At 37.3% G+C, this 18,137-nt stretch overlaps 1 protein-coding gene across 4 annotated transcripts in view; it reads left to right on the top strand.

Annotated features, from left to right (window-relative positions):
* The window catches only part of Csmd1 (CUB and Sushi multiple domains 1), a 1,843,561-nt gene that overhangs the window by 1,354,860 nt on the left and 470,564 nt on the right, over positions 1–18,137 (top strand). For all 4 annotated transcript variants that reach the window (XM_045131039.1, XM_045131041.1, XM_045131040.1 and 1 more), the window contains one exon: positions 2,253–2,374. In XM_045131039.1, the coding sequence (XP_044986974.1) occupies positions 2,253–2,374 (122 nt within the window). The remainder of the gene's footprint in view (positions 1–2,252; positions 2,375–18,137) is intronic.

Genomic DNA, 18,137 nt, shown 5'->3' with positions numbered 1-18,137 from the left:
CAATCTGCCATCCTTCTTTATTTCAGCGATGTGGTTTTTTTGAGCTTCAGATTCTGACATCTTTAAAAGTTGTTTTATTGGGTCTATTAAGGCATAGTTATCCAATTTTAGCTAATTATATCTATAGTAAGTATGAAGCAACTGAAAAGTTATCTGAAATGATCTTGTCACCATTTCATCAAGGATTCCAGACCACTTGTGTTGCTAAGCAAATATTGTCCAATAAGAAACAATCCCGAAATTCACATTTTTATAGGGAAAATAAAGCTATAAAAGTAATCACACTAGAACTTCTATGACTTCTACAAAGAAATTATCACAGTGAAACATTATTACTTTCAGGAATAGGCATAACACATCACTTTAATATCAATATAAACAGCAGAAAGAAATTTGTGTTGCTGGTATAAGTGGTTGCTTTTGACCCACCTAAGCTAGTTCCTCAATGCTGAAAGACCTGAAATGTTGATGCATAGAGTGAATTTCTTAGAATAATGAACTAAGATAGGCTGTAAGTCAAGGGCAATAAGGGATAGTTAGACATGAATAGGAGAAACCTTCACAGCATGGGAGTTTTTGAGGTCTGTGTGATGGTGATGATGTCAAGTAATATGAAGCAGAGATACACATATCCACTTTTCACTTTCTGGTAAAATGAACCTCTTCTGTTCATTCCTCACATGTGCACTGAGTTATTAATGTTCACTCTGGAATCCAGGCTGACAATAGATTTCCATACTTGTCTATCAACTGGAGAAATTGAAACTTTGCAGAAGAAGGGGAGCATTGCAATATGTCTTGCATTCTAAATCAAGGCATTTTCCTTAGTTTCCCATTGTCTATGCATCTTTCATTTCAGCCTCAAGATAAAGAAAAAGAGAACAATGTTTTCTTTTGGCTTTTGAGTGAGTCTCCTTTTCCGTTTTTCTTTAAACTTTCAACAGTCTCTCAAGGTGCTATTTGCATTCTTCTGCAATGAACTTGATACTGTTTATGGAATAAAATCTAAACATTAATGAGACTTTGTAGATCATCCACCATCCTCATTTGAACTTGAGAGGACAAAGCTAAGGAAGATGAAGTCCTCATTCTAGTCCACACCTGATGGGCATAACTGAGGCAACACTGGTCTCCTAAAATCCCATAATACAGTGTTCTTCCCACATCCTATTATAACTCTGGATGGCTACATGTGCATGCAGATTCTCTGTGCCCAACTAAATATGTATGAATTGATTTTTATTTTTAAATATTCTATTTTTATTTATTTATTTATTTATGAGAGAGGGAGAGAGAAAGAGGTGGGCTGGGTTGGGGAGAGAGAAGACATGTCAGACCTCTAGTTCCTGCAAAGGAACTCCAGACTCATGTGCCTCCTTGTGCATCTGACTTATGTGTGTACTGAGGAATCAAAACTGGGTCGTATGGCTTTGCATGTAAGTACCTTAACCAGCAATCCATTTGTCCAGCCCTGAAGTGATCTGTAATGCGAGATGAACCAGATGCAAGATGAGATTTGAAATAGACTAATTTGGTATTGACATTATACCTAATGCTATCATCAACGAGATCATCCCACAATTGTAGTCCCTCTGTAAATATCCTGCAATAAGATGTTCTAGCTCATATAATAAATAACAAATGAGGGTCCTAAAAGCTGAGTGAAATCTTTCTCATTTGAGCTCATGAAGCACATATTAGCATGTCCTACAGAAAGCAACTATCACATAGCTTCTGTCATGTGCTGAATCTAAAATTATATGTAAGTAAAGATTTATACTATACAGGACATGAAAGCAGACCAGAGACTATGAGGGAGAATGAGGAAGGAGAATATGAGAGGATATGGAGGTTACACTATATTGGATGTCTTTTTTTTCATGTGTGGACTTGTGTTAATCAATATATGTACATGTGTTTATTTGAGTGTAGTTGTAATTACAAGTAGCTGGTCACAACCAATTATGCATGCATCAAAGAAAGGAACTATTTGGGGGTAGAAGAGGGTCCACTAAAGAGGGAAGGATGGATAAGAAGGCAGAAGAAGGGTTATGAGTAGCAATATATTACAACATCTTCATGAAACCTATTATGTTGTGTGCTAGTTGTGTTTTTTAACAACATATTTTATATGGATATATCATATGTTGGTAGCATCTTTTTCCTCTAATTGTTTTTTTTTACTAAAGCAAACTTGACATTACATGTGATGTTTTCATTCTCATGCATGAACTGTTCCTCTCTGCTTCCAGCTAGAACGTGTGGATCAAATCTTCGTGGACCCAGTGGTGTCATTACCTCCCCTAACTACCCCGTGCAGTATGAGGACAATGCACACTGTGTGTGGGTCATCACTACCACCGATCCCGACAAGGTAAGACTCTACCACCCATCTCCATGCTGTTGGCAGCTTACACTGATAAAAAAGCAGACCGCCTGTCAATGCAACATATTTTACAGTGATATGGTCCTCACTGAGATGTGAGTGTCAGTCAAGCCTCTAAGTGTCGTTTTTTCTACTGGGTCTGGTAAGACCCATTCCTGCTCCTAGGTAACACAGAGTTTTTTTATTTTGTTTTGTTGTTTTCTTTGTTGTTTTTAATATTTAAAGGTGGGGTTTCACTCTAGCCCTCGGCTGACCTGGAATTCTCTGTGTAGTTTCCGGGTGAGCTTGAACTCTTGGTAATCTTCCTACCTCTACCTCCCAAGTGCCAGGATTAGGGTGCCACCACACCTGGCTTCCATGAGATTTTGTCCGTTTAGTCACCCTCGTTTGCCTAGCTCAGTCAGCAGCTTTCATCAGCACCAGTGTTTTTCTAGAGCTCTGCGTTAGAACATTCCTGCTGGACCTTCATTCTTAGAACTGCCTTTCGAGCCCTGGATTCTAAATGAAGCTCCAATTTCTCCACCCCTAAAAGTAACTAAGTTTGGTTCTTCATCAATTTCTTGCATTAAATATTTTATACAGAATATGTTTCTCTGGAATCATAAGAAGGTGAAGCCATGTGAACTCTCTATAAGTTTTGGACGAGTAGTTTGTATTATGCTGCTACCACTTAATGAGGGGCAAGGGAGGGCCTACTCATTGCCATGTCTCAATTGTTGTACAGTGAACCATAATTAATTCAGTAGGTTGTATGTTCAATATAGACGCCTAGACGTGACAAGTGAAATGGAACATGTTTACACTGGGTACATATTTAAAATAAACTAAATATTTTAAAATAAATCTTGTAAAAGGCACATACTTAAAATAATATGAGTTTGCTGAGCCCATATCCTTGTCATGTCCTGAGTCACCCCAACAGTTTTGTGTCTGCAGGAGCCAACTGTCCATTTCCTTACTGTACCAAAGCCCCATCATTTATGTACAGATTTATCTCCTGTCGCAGAGAAGAACTGATTTATATTCAGTGACGTTTTTACCAGCTGTGTTTTAGATTCTGTGTGCTCACTTCTATTCTAACATCTCAGCTATTATTTATGTGAAATGTCAGCTCTGATAAACAGGAATGGGTAAAAATCCAGGGAGTTGTGTGCTTTCTTTTTAATCGAGAGAATTTCTGATCTGTAGATGTTCCAACCAAACTGCCCAAGTATGGTGGCATTGTGCAATTCCCAGTGATAACAATTCTAGCAATGCCAACAACGTTGCTTCCTCTAGGCTGGTTAAAATTTAGTCTAATGGTTATAAAGATGAGTGTCTCCTAAGTCCTGACCTCAGCACCTATGTGCAGCTCTACTGGGCAAATGTCTTATGGATTTGGAAAAGTTAACAAAATTTCTGTTCTCCCATTGTCGAGGGACCACAATATTTTTTCTTTGTGGATGGTTGTAAAATCAGTTTATATGTGTAGTCATCAACTATGATTACCAGAAGTAGCACTGTAATCCAGCAAAGGACCATCAACAATGTGTTAATACTTTACCAAGCCATATCATTTATTTGCCTGTCAAAAAGGAGAGTTTTGTTTGAAACTGAAGTAAAAGTATATAATTGCTTTCATTTACTTCTACATCCGTACACTTTTGAAAAATTAAAATATTATGCTTCACCAGATCAAGTCATTTGACCTTGAGAATTTATAGTCTAGACAGTAAAATGTTAAAGTTTAGGGACAAAATGCAGAACAAGTGGGTTTGCTTCTGTCATTGTATGTAAGATATGGAATTCAATTAATATATTACAACCATTTCTATAGGGAGTCACGTAGAAACATGTTTATATCATAGATCTAGAAATGCCATTGGGGTCCAAGGCACCTATCATGTAGATAAATCATGTAAAAGTTTTACTTTTGTACTTAAGCACTTAAGTTAGCCCCCCCCCATTTTTAGTGCTAATATAACTTAAATGAATTAATGAATATAAATCTGGAGAATAGGAGAATTTCTATGTATTTCATATAGTTCTATAGAAGTTGATAGTCATTCACACAGAAAATACATAAATGGATGTGTAGCTCACACAGGACTGGAAAGCATGTAGTGAGGACCAGATCAGCAAGTGCCTCCTTGCATGGTGCCACATCATACCATTTGCTCTCCTGCACAGCTTCCTCTCTTGATCCCTTAAATCACTATGGCTGTGGCACTGAGCACTGGAAAAACTCTCCAGGGTCCTTTAAATTCCCAAAGCACTTCCCACACTATGCACAAGAGGTCCACCACCCAGAGCCACTGGAGAATTTGATAAAATTAAACATCTCTTTTTATAAAAAAAAAAAAAGCCTTGAAGAAATGAAGGACAGAAGAACCTTACTACAGTATGATAAAGGATATGTGCATACAACCCATGACCAGCATCATTTCCTCTTGTTCTGTGGAAAATAAACAATAAATAACAGTGTGCTTTGGAGAAAACTCAGGGTAAGATAGCATGCACACTGGCCATAATGTATTCTCTCCCTATAGGTCTTGGTCATGGAGGAGGAATAGGTAACTGTGGTGCATGATGGCAGAGACTAGACTAACGTATGATACTCCATAGGGAGGATGTTGAGTTTGAAAGAGAACATGAGAACTGGGCCTACAATGGCTTCATTTGTGGCGCCAGCATTTGGACAGGGCTGTGGGGGAGAAAGTGGAAACAAGATCCACATTTTCTTGTCAGCGATTTATATGAAGGATTTTCCTCTGTATTTTGCTTCCAATAGGTAGTATGAGTAAAGGTAGAAATAATCAAACATAACTTTGAATTTAACTTTTATTTGAGAATTTTTTATGATATATATGTGTGTGTGTGTGTGTGTGTGTGTGTGTGTGTGTACACACATATACATATGGCAGCCACAACAAATGAACTCCAGATGCATGAGCCACCTTGGGAATTTGATTGACGTGGGTCCTGGGAAAATGAACCTGAGTATTTTGGCTTTACAGACAAGTACTTAACTGCTAAGCCATCTCTCCAGCCTTCATTTAGAATTTTTACATCTGTGTTCATCAGGAAAACTGAACTACAGCTTTGATTCTCCATTGAGCTCTTATCTAATTTTGTTGTCATGGTAATATTGGCATTGTAAGATGAGTTTGGAAGTGTTCCTCTCCTTTCTGTTTTGTGGAATAACTTAACGAGCATTGTGTTATTCTTTTAAAAAGAGATATAATTCAGTGACTCTGTCCAATCCTGGGTTTTGTTTTGGTCAGGGACATTTAATTACCCCTTTAATCTCATTGCATGTTATTGATCTTTTAGTTCTTTTATATCTTCTCAGTTCAGTCTTGATAAGCCTGATGTGTCTAGGAACTAACTTAGCCATTTCTTCTAAATGTTGCCTTTTATCATAATATAATTTTTCAAATATTCCTTAGTAGTCTTTTTGTCTTTGAGTGACATTTGTTGTAACATTTTCTTTTGCACCTTACTTATTTATGTAGGCTTTTATCTCTGCCTTTTGGTTATGGATCTAAAGGCTTGTTAATCTTCTTTATGTTTTCAAAGTCCAGATCATTGTTTCATTGATCCTCTGTGTCCTTATTTCAGTCTAGATTGCACTTATGCTCCTCTGCATTGAGTCTTAGTGTTTCTTTCCTTCTGCTGCCTTTGAGTTTGGTTGGTTACCAAGCAATTTCCAGCCCTGATCAAACTGGCTTCATTGTGATTTTCAGTGCAAAGTTGATTCAACACATGCAAATCAATAATGCAAGGAGTGCATGAGTGAAACTCATGAGAAGGGTTGTGATTTTCCAATAGATGCAGAATGGCCCTTGATAAAATTCAGCATTCTTTCATGGTTAAACCTTCAACAAATTAGGAATAAAAGGATCACATCTCAACTCAATAAAGGCTATATGTAACAAGCCCACAGACAACCTTATGCTGAATACAGAAATTATGTAAAGCACTACATGTGAAGTCAGGAAAGACTTAAGAGTATCCACTTTCTCCACTCTTACTGAATATAGCAGACAATGATTGAGGTACAGTGAGGCAAGAGGAAACAAGAAAACAAATAGCAATAGAAAAGAAAGAAGTAAAATTAACCTTGTTTGCTAGTGAATTGATACTATATCTAGCAGACACTAAGAAGAAATTAAGAAAATAACTGCACTCACAGTTGCCAACCTAAAATGCAAATAGCTATTAATAAATCTAACCACAAGGGTGAGACATGTATACAGTAAAAATGTTGAAAAACAAAAACTAATAAATAAAATACTAGAAGGTGAAAGAAAAGATCTTCCCATGTTTATGGACTGGGAGAATAAGCAGCATTGAGATATCTAGATAAATGAAAACAATGTACAAATTTAATGTAATTCCCATAAAAATACCAATGACATTTTTTACATATGTAGAAAAAAAAATCCTAAGACTCATGCAGAAAAACAAAGGACCCTGAACAGCTAAAGAAAATCTAAGCAAAATGAACAATCCTGGAAGCATCACAATTCTTGACTTTAGAATATGTTATACAGCCATCGAAACATAAAAGCATGGGCTGGAGAGGTGGTTTAGCAGTTGAGTCACTTGCCTGTAAGGACTAAGGACTCATGTTCATCTCTCCAAGTCCCACATAAGCCAGATTCACAGTGACATAAGCATGCAAGGTTACACATGAACACAAGAGGTACACATGTCTAGAATTCAATTGCAGTGGCTGGAGACCATGGTGTACCAATTCTCTCTCTCTCTCTTTCTCTCTCTCTCTCTCCAGTACATAAAAAAGGGCAGTATGTTTGGTTTAACACACACACACACACACACACACACACACACACACAACATGATATTGATACAAGTGGACACATAGACAAATGGAATAGAATAGAGGATTAGGAAATAAGCCCACGTGAATACAGGCAGCTTCTTCAACAGGTAGTTTTGAGGAAACTGGATACCCATATATAGAAGACTGAAACTAAATCCCTCCTACTCACCATTTTGAGAAACAAACTATATGTTTCAAAGACATTAATGTAAGACTTGAAACTGAAATTCCTGGAGGACCATATAGGGGAAACACAAGCAATCTAGGGAAATTATCTTTGCACAATTGTTAATCATGACTCCAGTTTATTCTGACAACTATTCCATTTCAGGGCAATAGATTAGATACCCTCCCTAATTCTCAACAGGGAAGGGCCCATATAAGCCAGTTTCTCATGGGAAGACACCTTAGTTTTAGACATAATGACAGTGAGGTACCAACTTGTCTATCCGAACAGGCATAACTGGCAGAGGGAACTATAGAGTTCTTATGTTTGTAGTTGCTGAGGAAAGCAACAATGAGGCTGGTGTGAAAAGAACATAAAGAAAGTCAAAAGAAGACAGGCTGATCATTTTACTATTCTCTCAGGCTCAACCAAATGGTAAATTTGGCCTCACATGTAATAAGAATATTTCCATAGCAAATGATATTAAAGATTTCTCAATGCTAAGCCTTTTTCAAAGTAGTCAGGTACCTAGGATGTTTCAACGTGGGGACAATGTCTCCATGCTCAGTATTCATTGATTTTGTTACAAGTTGCCAGCATTTTCAGAATTTGTTGAATCCAGGTTACTTATGAGTGATGGTAATTATTTCTATGCTACAGTACTGTGTGTATTGCCTGTTTTGAATCCTTTCCTACATATCAGAATGACTGAAGCATCCAACTAAAAGGAAGCCTTGAGTTCCTATTTTCTATATTGATAGTGAGGAAAGGAAGATCCAGAGAAGTTAAATTTGTGTCCTTATTGTACAGAGAACACGTTGTTAGCTTGTTTGTCTCTACTAACTTGCAGTGTTTTGTTTGGCTATGGCATTGAGGAGTACATGAGGAAATGAAAATAAACAATAAGTTCTTCCATACATTGTTAGGATGTTTGGGGACTGCAGACAACACAAGAGCCTACTTATGGAAAAATCTGAAAGAGAAACAAAGGTGCACATGTGGGGTGCTTACAGATTTTCCTGGGTAATTAAGTGGCAATGTGGAGATATCCAAAGCTTCCTGTTTGCCGTTAGGTTCCTAAGTTTCTCTTTTCTTATTTTAGAAATATTGCTGTTCTCTGTCACCTTTGTGAACTTCTTTTTGAACTTTGTAAATATTGTGTCTAAGTGCCATTGATTCTGAAAACTCTATAATCAATAAGATAAATTCCAAGAGTCTTATGTTATTTTGCTTCTGAAAATTCTTTGTGTTGCTTCAACTATTTTGTAGAAATGGTGAGAGAAAGAGAAAAGTACCCAGGTTGATACATTTCTGCACACTAGTATGCTCAGAATGCCACTTGGGCACCTGAAGGCATCTCAATTAAGCAGAATTACCATCCAAATTAAGCACCCATCGTTGCCATTAAGTATAATTAGGCTTAATTTAATTCCTTGTGAGACATTCCAAATAAGTGGGTTTCCCAATAAAGCACACAGTGATGAAGGTATATTACAAATTGAGTGTAGAGAAAAGGGAAGTTGCATCAGAGTTTCCAAGTATTGACTCTTTCATATAGTGCTTGTGGAAACCTGTGATAAGAGTCTGTATCACTTCACGGGGGATAATTGGTCTGGTCAACTAGCTTCCTAAAAGGTAAGATGAAACAGTAAAAATTCCCAAGGCTACCTGGAGATTAGTTACTTCAACCCTCTAATTTTGAAATAGCCACTCTTGATGAAGTATTATCTTTTTTTTGTTGTTGTTTTAGTTCTTTATTTACTATTTTCTTGCCAGTTATCCCACATCCATATGTGCCAACTTTTGATATAAAGTTGCTTGTACAAAATAATTACTGGAGGAGTCTTTGTTAAGAATGGGCAGCATATTATACCATGGAATGAAAACAAGCAGTCACTAAAATAAAAAACTAGGGGCTGGATAGATGGCTTAGTTGTTAAGGTACTTGCCAGCAAAGCTAAAAGACCTGGGTTTGATGCCCCAGTATCCATGTAAAGCCAGATGCACAAAGTGGTACATGTGTCTGGAGTTCATTTGCAGTGGCTAAAGGCCCTGGCAATGCCATTTTCTCTATATATGATTCTCTCACTCTTTTTCAAGTAAATAAAATAAAACTATTTCAAGAAGCTACTACACATGGTGCAATACATGCAGAACATTTTAAATATTACTGATCTTGGGGAAATTTAATTTGTGACAGAAAAAGATTATATATATATAGAATTATAGAATTATTATATAATTATAGAATTATAGAATCTCCTGCTGAGGAACAATTGCAGAAAGTCAACAAAGGTAATGAGTAGACAGAATATTTACAAACATCTTACAGAAGCATATCCAACAGTCCTGAGTCCAGGTACTACTATAGATGGAGTCACAATGAGGTTCTTGAGAAATTGACTCCAAGCTGTAGACTGGAAGAATTAAAGGAAAGTGGTATCCAGATCATCTTTGGCATCGTGACTGAATATATCATAGAAGACTAACTTTCTGTTGAATCCCTTTATGTATGCATGCATGTACATCTGTGTAAAGACAAACACATATTTATATCTACATATATGTATGCATGTAGATTAGAATGAAAACTGAGTGTAATTAAAGTTGAGAATATCTGTTACATAGACCTTAAATGCATATCTATTACAAAATAATGTAATATCCATTATATTAAAAGTGTGCATGCATATGTTTATATATAGTTGGCTCTCTGTGTTCAGAATATTCTTGGGTTAAACAAAACATGGGTTAAAAAAGGTTGAAAAGGATGGAGAAATTGCTTAGTGGTTAAGGCACTTAACAGCAAAGCCATAGGACCCAGGTTCAGTTCCTCAGTTCCCATGTAAAGCCAGATGATCTGTAGTTCATTTGCAGTTTAGAAGGCATTGGTGTGCCCATTCTATCTCCCCCTTCTCTCTATCTATCTAATTGCCTCTGCTTCTCTCTCTCCCTCTCTCAAATAAATCAATTTAAGAAATATTTTAAAAATTACATCTGTAATGAAATTATCACACTTTTCTTTTAGTCTTCTCTGAATAATAGCAGTTTATCAAGATCATTCTGTATTATTGAATGTAACCTAGAAATGATTTGAAATATGCATTATTAACTACTATATGTAATCTAAAAGACATTTTAAATGCTCATGAGATATGTGCAGGTCACATGCAAACACTGTGTCTTTTATGAGAAGAATATGAGCATCTGTGTGGATAGGACGTGTTAGAACCAATCACCTGAGGATGCTGAGGGACATATGTATAAACCTTTAAAGCACCTTCTGCACTGACATAATCTCAGAGCCTGATTTGAATTCTCATTTTTCATACTATTTATATTGGAGTTAAAGTTTTCTTCTGTTTCTTTCTTTCTGACAAATGAAAAGTAGAAAGCTATTTATCCATAGAAAGAAAGAATGCCACTTGCAACAATATAGTTAAATCTGGAGGGTATTACACTAAATGAAATATTTGAATTTTTTGTTTATAGTTTTAAGACAGGATCTCAGATAGTGAATGCTTTGATTCCCTGACCTTCCTCCACCCTCCTCTTAAGTGCTGGTATACCATATGTAGCAGACAGATTCAGGTTCACTGAGATGAACTTCCAGACCAGGCACAGCTATGGAGGAAGGGATATTTATTGAAGTTTACAGATCCAGGGGAAGTTCCATAATGGCAGAAGAAGCTGGCCTGCCTTCACAGGCCCAAGCAGAGAGAGAGAAGCACAAGCCTAAAGCCACACAGCATAGCAAACTTCAGGAACTCCTGCTAGGCACATCTTTAGATTAAAATCTGAAACCACCACCACACCTTAAAATCCACCCAGTGACATTGTCTAAGCCAGGTGGCTGCAGATGCAAACTACAAACAAACAACTGAATATATTGGGCGCCATCTACTCTATTCAAACCACCACACCATGCAAAAACTAATCATGTTTTTTTTTTTTTCTCATGTGTGTGGTGCTGGTGACTTCACATGTGTTCTTATGTATGCTGGGCAAACATTTTGCCATTGAGCTACAGGCTGAGTTAAGAGCTTTTAACTAAATAAATACTCAAAAATTCCAAAAACTTGTTTTGTTAGGTACTTCTTTTAAAAATGTTATGTAAACATTTCCATAAGAATCTCCAATTATTCCATTATAAATTGCTCACAGTGGACATTACAAAATTAGGTGAAAATAGTATCAGCAAATGATTACCACATAAGATTTTTATATTCAATCCCCCCTGTCATCTGTTAATATCAATTATTTCAAACTCTCAGCTCCTCACCACAGTTCCCTACAGATTAACTGGAAGGTTAGTGTCCGTCTTCTGCCAGGAATTACCCCTGGCCTCTGTGCACATTCTCTGTGATAAGACAGAAAGGTCAAGGGAAAAACCATCCAGGTCTGAGAAGGGGTGCGAGACCATGTCATGGAGGAGACAGTGATGGTATGAGGAGGATAGAAAGTACTCTAGAGAAAGGATAGATTTTGGAAGAATGTGAAGGAAAGAAGGCTGTGAGAGCATTGAGGAAGTGGAAAGAAGTGGTCCTTAATCTTTAAATTAAGTTATAAATATGCATAAAGTATAAGTATAAATCAAAACATATGCATATTTCTTAAAGCTAATGTATAAGTATCTATTATGAATAATAGTTTAATATATTTTGAAGTGTAATTAGAATGAAGTTTTATACCCACAGGAAGATTCAGATTGGAGGAAAAGCATCACTTAGGCACATGACCATGTCCTCTGCCATGACAGTGGGTACCCATTGTCCTTTCTACCACACATTTGTCCTACCCACAAGCCATGTGGGTTCTGTCATCTCTGTCTTTCTTCCATACCTCTGGAGGCAATCAAATGACAGCTAACCTTTTCACAGCATAGTAATAGGAGTCCCTTTGTTCCTCTGGCCACTGTCATTAATCTTATGTCATTGGGTCATTTTTGCATCTCTGTCAGTTTTCAGGGCCATTCCCTCTGTGTGCCAGGCCTTCTGTTTTCTGAGTCTTGCTTGTTGTCACTGCTTAGTGTTTGTGGCCCTCTCATAAGCTGAGCTGGGACTTCTGAACTGACCCTCCTTTTCCGCACATAGGCACCCACAACCCCTTCTTTCTTCTCACACTCCACTTTGTGACTTTCTGAACTAAATTAAATTACTTTTACTGCCAGTTTTAGAAACTGAAAAATAAAGTAAAAACAAGGTCCATGCTTTTGAGTAACATAGTGTGAATCACACACACACAAACACACACACACACATAGAAAGAGAGAGATGAGAGATAATTAACATTTCTGCAAAGACAATTTGTTGCATAAAGAAGAGAGTAACCATGCACTTCATGTAAGCAAATGGAAATCTAGATTTAGTACTTGTTATTTATAGAAATAATAAAAGGCAAAAAAAAAATCCATGTAACACCAATAGGGAGAAGTTTGAAGGATATAATCAGCTTGTCTTTTCCAATTTTGTTTGTAATAAAATGACTTCAGGAAAAGTAGCTTTAGTAATTTTATAGATAGGAAGTCCTAAAAAAATAAATATTAACAATCATGGAAAAAGGTGGAAAAAAATTCTTTCTTTGCCTTCTAAATGGTGTGGTGGTGGTGGTGGTGATGGAGGTGGTGGTGGTGTGTGTGTGTTATGTTTATAGTTTGGTTGCAGTTGCTTTGGCCCCTGTGCCGAGGTGAAGGGACCTATAAGAGATGGGATCCCATGGGAAGTATTAAGGTCATGGGGGCTCTGCCCTCCAAAGAGGCTAATGCAGGTCTCACAGAGAATGTTAGTTCTCATCAGAGCAGGGTGCTGTAAAACAAAGATCCTAGAACCTCCTCCCTCCCCATGGATTCATCCCTCCCCAGTGGGATTGCTGTTTCTCACATGGACTCCACCGTCATGTCACTCATCATGGTATGATCCAACTAAAGGATCTAAAACCTCTTGGCTTTGCATGTTACTCAGACTTAGGTATATGTGTTAGCAACTGGAAATGACTACATACTGTGCACTTTTTGTGGTGCAGGAGGTGAAAACATATATTGCCTTTGGTGCCTGGTAATTTACAGGTCTAAGAGGTATCATTTCTTTGCATTTTAATGTATACTTCTTTTATGAACTTAAAAAAAAAACATTTTGTACTATAACATCATGCATTGATATACTTTTATTTAAAAACAGTAGTAATGCTACGAAAAGCAAAAGCATAAACAAAATTAATGCACCTTATGCTTAACCACATAGTTTTTAATAATTGAATGATAAAACAGTGAGAATCTCTGCTCACTCACATGGTAATGCTGCTAGAGAAGGAAGAGGCAGAAAACCTAAAATTCCAACTAAATACATGATGATCAGGTAGTGATGAGTAAGTGTAGTAATGAGTAAGGGAATAGCAACCAGATATAGTAGAGAATTTGTAAAATATATATATATATATATATATATATATATATATATATATATATATATATATTCAGGGGCTGGAAAGATGGCATAGTGGTTAAGTGCTTGCCTGTGAAGTCTAAGGAACCTGGTTCGAGGCTCGATTCCTCAGGACCACGTTAGCCAGATGCACAGGGGGGCGCATGCGTCTGGAGTTCGTTTGCAGTGGCTGAAAGCCCTGGCGTACCCATTCTCTCTCTCACTCTCTATGTGCCTCTTTCTCTCTCTGTTACTCTCAAATAAATAAATAAATAATCTTAAAAATATATATATTCAGGCACTTACTAATAAAGCATAATTTCTTTCTGCATAATACTCCTTCACATGGGATGACCTTAGGTTTTTGTTAATATGTGGCCTTCTGCCTTCATGCCCACAGATCCTGCTTTAGTAAATCATGAGATCACACTTCAGTCTTATGATGTCACACTGTCCTTTGTGACTGAACATTACGTTTTAAACAACTTTCTGTGCTAACAAAATTCTCATTTTAAAGGAAGTAAGAATTTCACTACATAAATTCTTGATCATTTATGACTTCTTGACTTGTAGGACATTTTACATATTTATTATTATTTCCACACGTATTGTTATTAATGGCATTAGTTTCTTTAGCTTCCCTTTGGCCAATGTTCCAGCAAGTACAAAATGTGTGCCTTCAGACAAATTTCTAAAATTAAAATTTCACTTAGTCTAAAAGAAGCATATTAGCCCAATATAAAAGCTTGTTTCTGAGAATCCCTTTAAGGATGCACATAGTACCTTCCTTCTAAATTGAGAAAGGCATTTATCTTCCAGATGCCCAGGGTTCTCACACCCACACTATGCTTTAGAGTCCTGGAGTGACCACAGCCCCTTCCCCCTATTTCTTCTGAGTTCTCCTTTCCCCTCTGCCCCTGAGGTATTAAAGCCTGCTTACTCCCAGAGAGAAGTTCAAATGAAATTTCTTGAAAGAAAAATCTCATTTCCAAGGATGACTTGATGATGTGCCTTTTCATTTTATATCCTCTGTATGTTTTTAAGCATTAAATAAAACATTTTAAATACACTAAAGATGCCTATTAAGTGTTTTGTGTCCGTGCATCAGACCTCTTTAACTGATATGACACAAACCTCTACAATTAATTATTTTAATATCTCATTCCACTGTGTAATTTCAACAATATTTTTTCCCTCTGTGACTACTTTTTGCTTACCTTCAGGAACAGGGCTAGAGGCAGTTTGCTTGACATTCTGGCTGTGCTCTGCCTTTGCCCTGAGAATTTGAGCAAAGTTGACTTTGAAAGTAACAGAATGCTCTGTTTGGTGGAGGAAATGCTAGCGAGTCCATATTCTGGGCCCAGAGACTGCAGCCTTCAACTGGTCAAGGCTTCACTCACACTGCATGCACACTGTGGTTCCCTGATCCATGTATGCACTCTATGGCCCTACTTCCTACCAATGGCTGAGGCAGCTGGATTAGAAGTTTAGAACTAAATTTAATGAAGTAGGTTAATAAATAATTTTGCTTATATCATTAAATTGACTGAACATATGGTACTAGTATTTTTTCCAGATGAACAAAAATTTCATTTCCATAAATACATATATTGTATGACACACTCAAGGTGTTCTTATCACTTGGAAGCTCAGCAGTGGTTAATATTCGGGATGCTGCCTGCCTCTTCATATAATATTGCTTTGCAAGTGACTGATCTCTAATTTTGACAGTTGCTGGAATCCAGGCGTTTCTATCCATGCATAGACTTAGAAGAGGTCCACACTACAGGTCTGGATCCCAGGTTCTGCTTGTCACACCAATCCCTGATGTGATGCTATGAAAGGAGTACTTAAAATGCTGTGGTAATTAATTTTATGGGTTTCCATTGAAATGTGAAGAGTTCTGGTAGCAGGTCAACAGTTTAGATCCTATGACTAGAAAGGAAAACAAGGCACCTGCCTGCACATTTCCACCCTGTTGGCAGGATTCTATGATCAGTTGCCTGGTACAGACTTGGAACTAAACAGCTCACTGTGGTGGGAGACACCTAGTATGAAAAAGCCTTTAAAAAAAAGTCCTTATGGTAGAAAAATGAAGCTATCATTATTCTCAATATTATGTAGTAACCACTTTAAAATATTTGTGGTGACCTTAAAATCACAAAAATGTTTTGCAAGTTGTAATAGGACTTTTCTTAGCTGTTCAGTAGGGAAGTGATGTTTTGTTAGTTTCTATAAAATGAAACCAATCACAGCACCCAACCAGATCACATCTAAGTCTTAGTATCAAGCACAGGGTTGCTGCCTATTTATTTTTATGTTTATGAGACCCACTTAACAAGGTTAAATGCTGAATACATCCTATGTCTTACATTATTGGGTATTATGAAAACTTATATAGTAAGCACATATATAAATTAATACAACTTTTAAACTATCTAAAGTGAAGCTTTATTATTAGTTATAATTACATCTTAATTGTTGTGTTCTTGGTCTGGACTAAACTGCCCAGTGTTAACATCCTCTTGTCCATCATGAGGATAACATAAATCATTCAATTAACTGCTTCATAAAACTTAGGATATCATGTTTGGGAAGACTAGAAACGCATACAGTATATCCATGTGCTCTCATATAAGTATTCCATGAAAAAAAAAAAAAACATTAAAAACCAGAGTTGTGTTCTCATAACTGCAACTCTATTGCTATGGTTTAGGTGTGAAATGTTCCCCACAGGCTCTCTTGTTGGAGGTTTGGTATCCAATGTAATATTCATACTTGGGATTTAGGGAAAGCAGGACATTTATCCATTATGATTAAATGGACAAGTGGGAGGTGGTGAACTGGTAGGAAAGATGGGATTAAGAAGAGGAAATGGGTCGCTGAGGGGTCATTGAAGGGTATGTCTTGTCTCTCATATCTTCTGCTTTTTCTTTCTAAGCTTCCTGGCTGCCACAAGGTTTTATGGCCTCCTTTGCTACAAGGTTCTGAAACTATAGGTCCTGTTCATAGCCTAGGTCATCATGAGCTGAAAGCTCAAAATATGTGAGCCAAAATAAAGTTTCCAATGTCAGTTATTTTATACTTTGTCACAACAATGAAAAGCACATATGTACATACATACATATGCACAAGAAAGAATATATGTACATATATATGTATATGTGTATACTTATAGACATAGTTATATACCTGTGTATATTATTAAACAAATGGAAACTTAAGATAATATTTGAATTATGGTTGTATAAAATCTGAAGAAAGAAAACCCTCACATTTGAATTAAAAGTTATCATAAGTAAGTCTGTAAGGACCTACTTAAAGATTTTAGATTTACATATAAAACAAATTGATCTTGATAAGTAAAGTGAGCTACAGTTACATAGACACTTTAGCAAACGATCATGCGATTTTTAAGTTCAGGCTCACCGCATGGACATCAAACCAGGGTGACAGACTGGCCCATTATTTTCCCATGGCTCCTTACCAGAACCTGGCCACTGTAGTTATTTGGCTCAAACTTCACAGCACTGGGATTGTAATTCTCAACTGCCACATTACAAAAGCCCTGATTAGTCTTGGTTTACAAGGAAAACCTCTATGCACCTTTGCACTGATTCATTGACCAAAGCTTCCTCCCCCTCCAGGCTCCCAGCCACAGACAGACCACAGCAGAGGAGCACAGGTAATCCAAGCACCTGCTCTTCGTTCACCTGCTCAGGTGCTTTGTCCTTCCTCTGTGACTGTCTCCTGGGCTGGTTTTCACTGCAGTTAATACGCTTGTCATAGTTCATCCCCAGTGGGTCCTAATTCCTCACCTTCAGCTGATGCTGTCACATTCTTTGGTATTGCTCTGCCTGCAGCATTCTATGGTCTCTTCATCAGCCAGTGCAGAGTACACTTCTAAAGGTACACAGGTAGTCTATCCCTTTCCCTCCAGTCTGGCGTCCATTGCTCTGTTTATGTGGTTCTAGGACTCTTGTGAGAGTACTGTCTTTTCTGGTGGGCTCACAGTTCCTTCTACCTGCCTACACAAGGACTTCCCAGGTGCTATTTAGCTACATTTGTCACTTTGTAGACTGCAGGTTTGATAGAGGACATGCAGAATCTTTCCACATTCTTGTTTTCAAAGCAAAGTTATGACAGCTAGTCTAAACACACCAAGGAAGTCATACATCATCTTCTGCCATGTGTCTCTCCTGCCTGCTGATATAGTCTTTGGGCTGAACACAGCTATAGATTGGTTGTAGGACTCATTACACAATGGCTTCATCAAAGCATGGAATAGAGAACTCCAAACCCGCTTTTGTAGAGGTTTGATTCCTATGTCTATTTTGC

This window comes from Jaculus jaculus, chromosome 12 (assembly GCF_020740685.1).
Source record: "Jaculus jaculus isolate mJacJac1 chromosome 12, mJacJac1.mat.Y.cur, whole genome shotgun sequence".
Classification (NCBI taxonomy): Eukaryota; Metazoa; Chordata; class Mammalia; order Rodentia; family Dipodidae; genus Jaculus; species Jaculus jaculus.
This window is presented reverse-complemented; position numbering and strand designations above follow the sequence as displayed.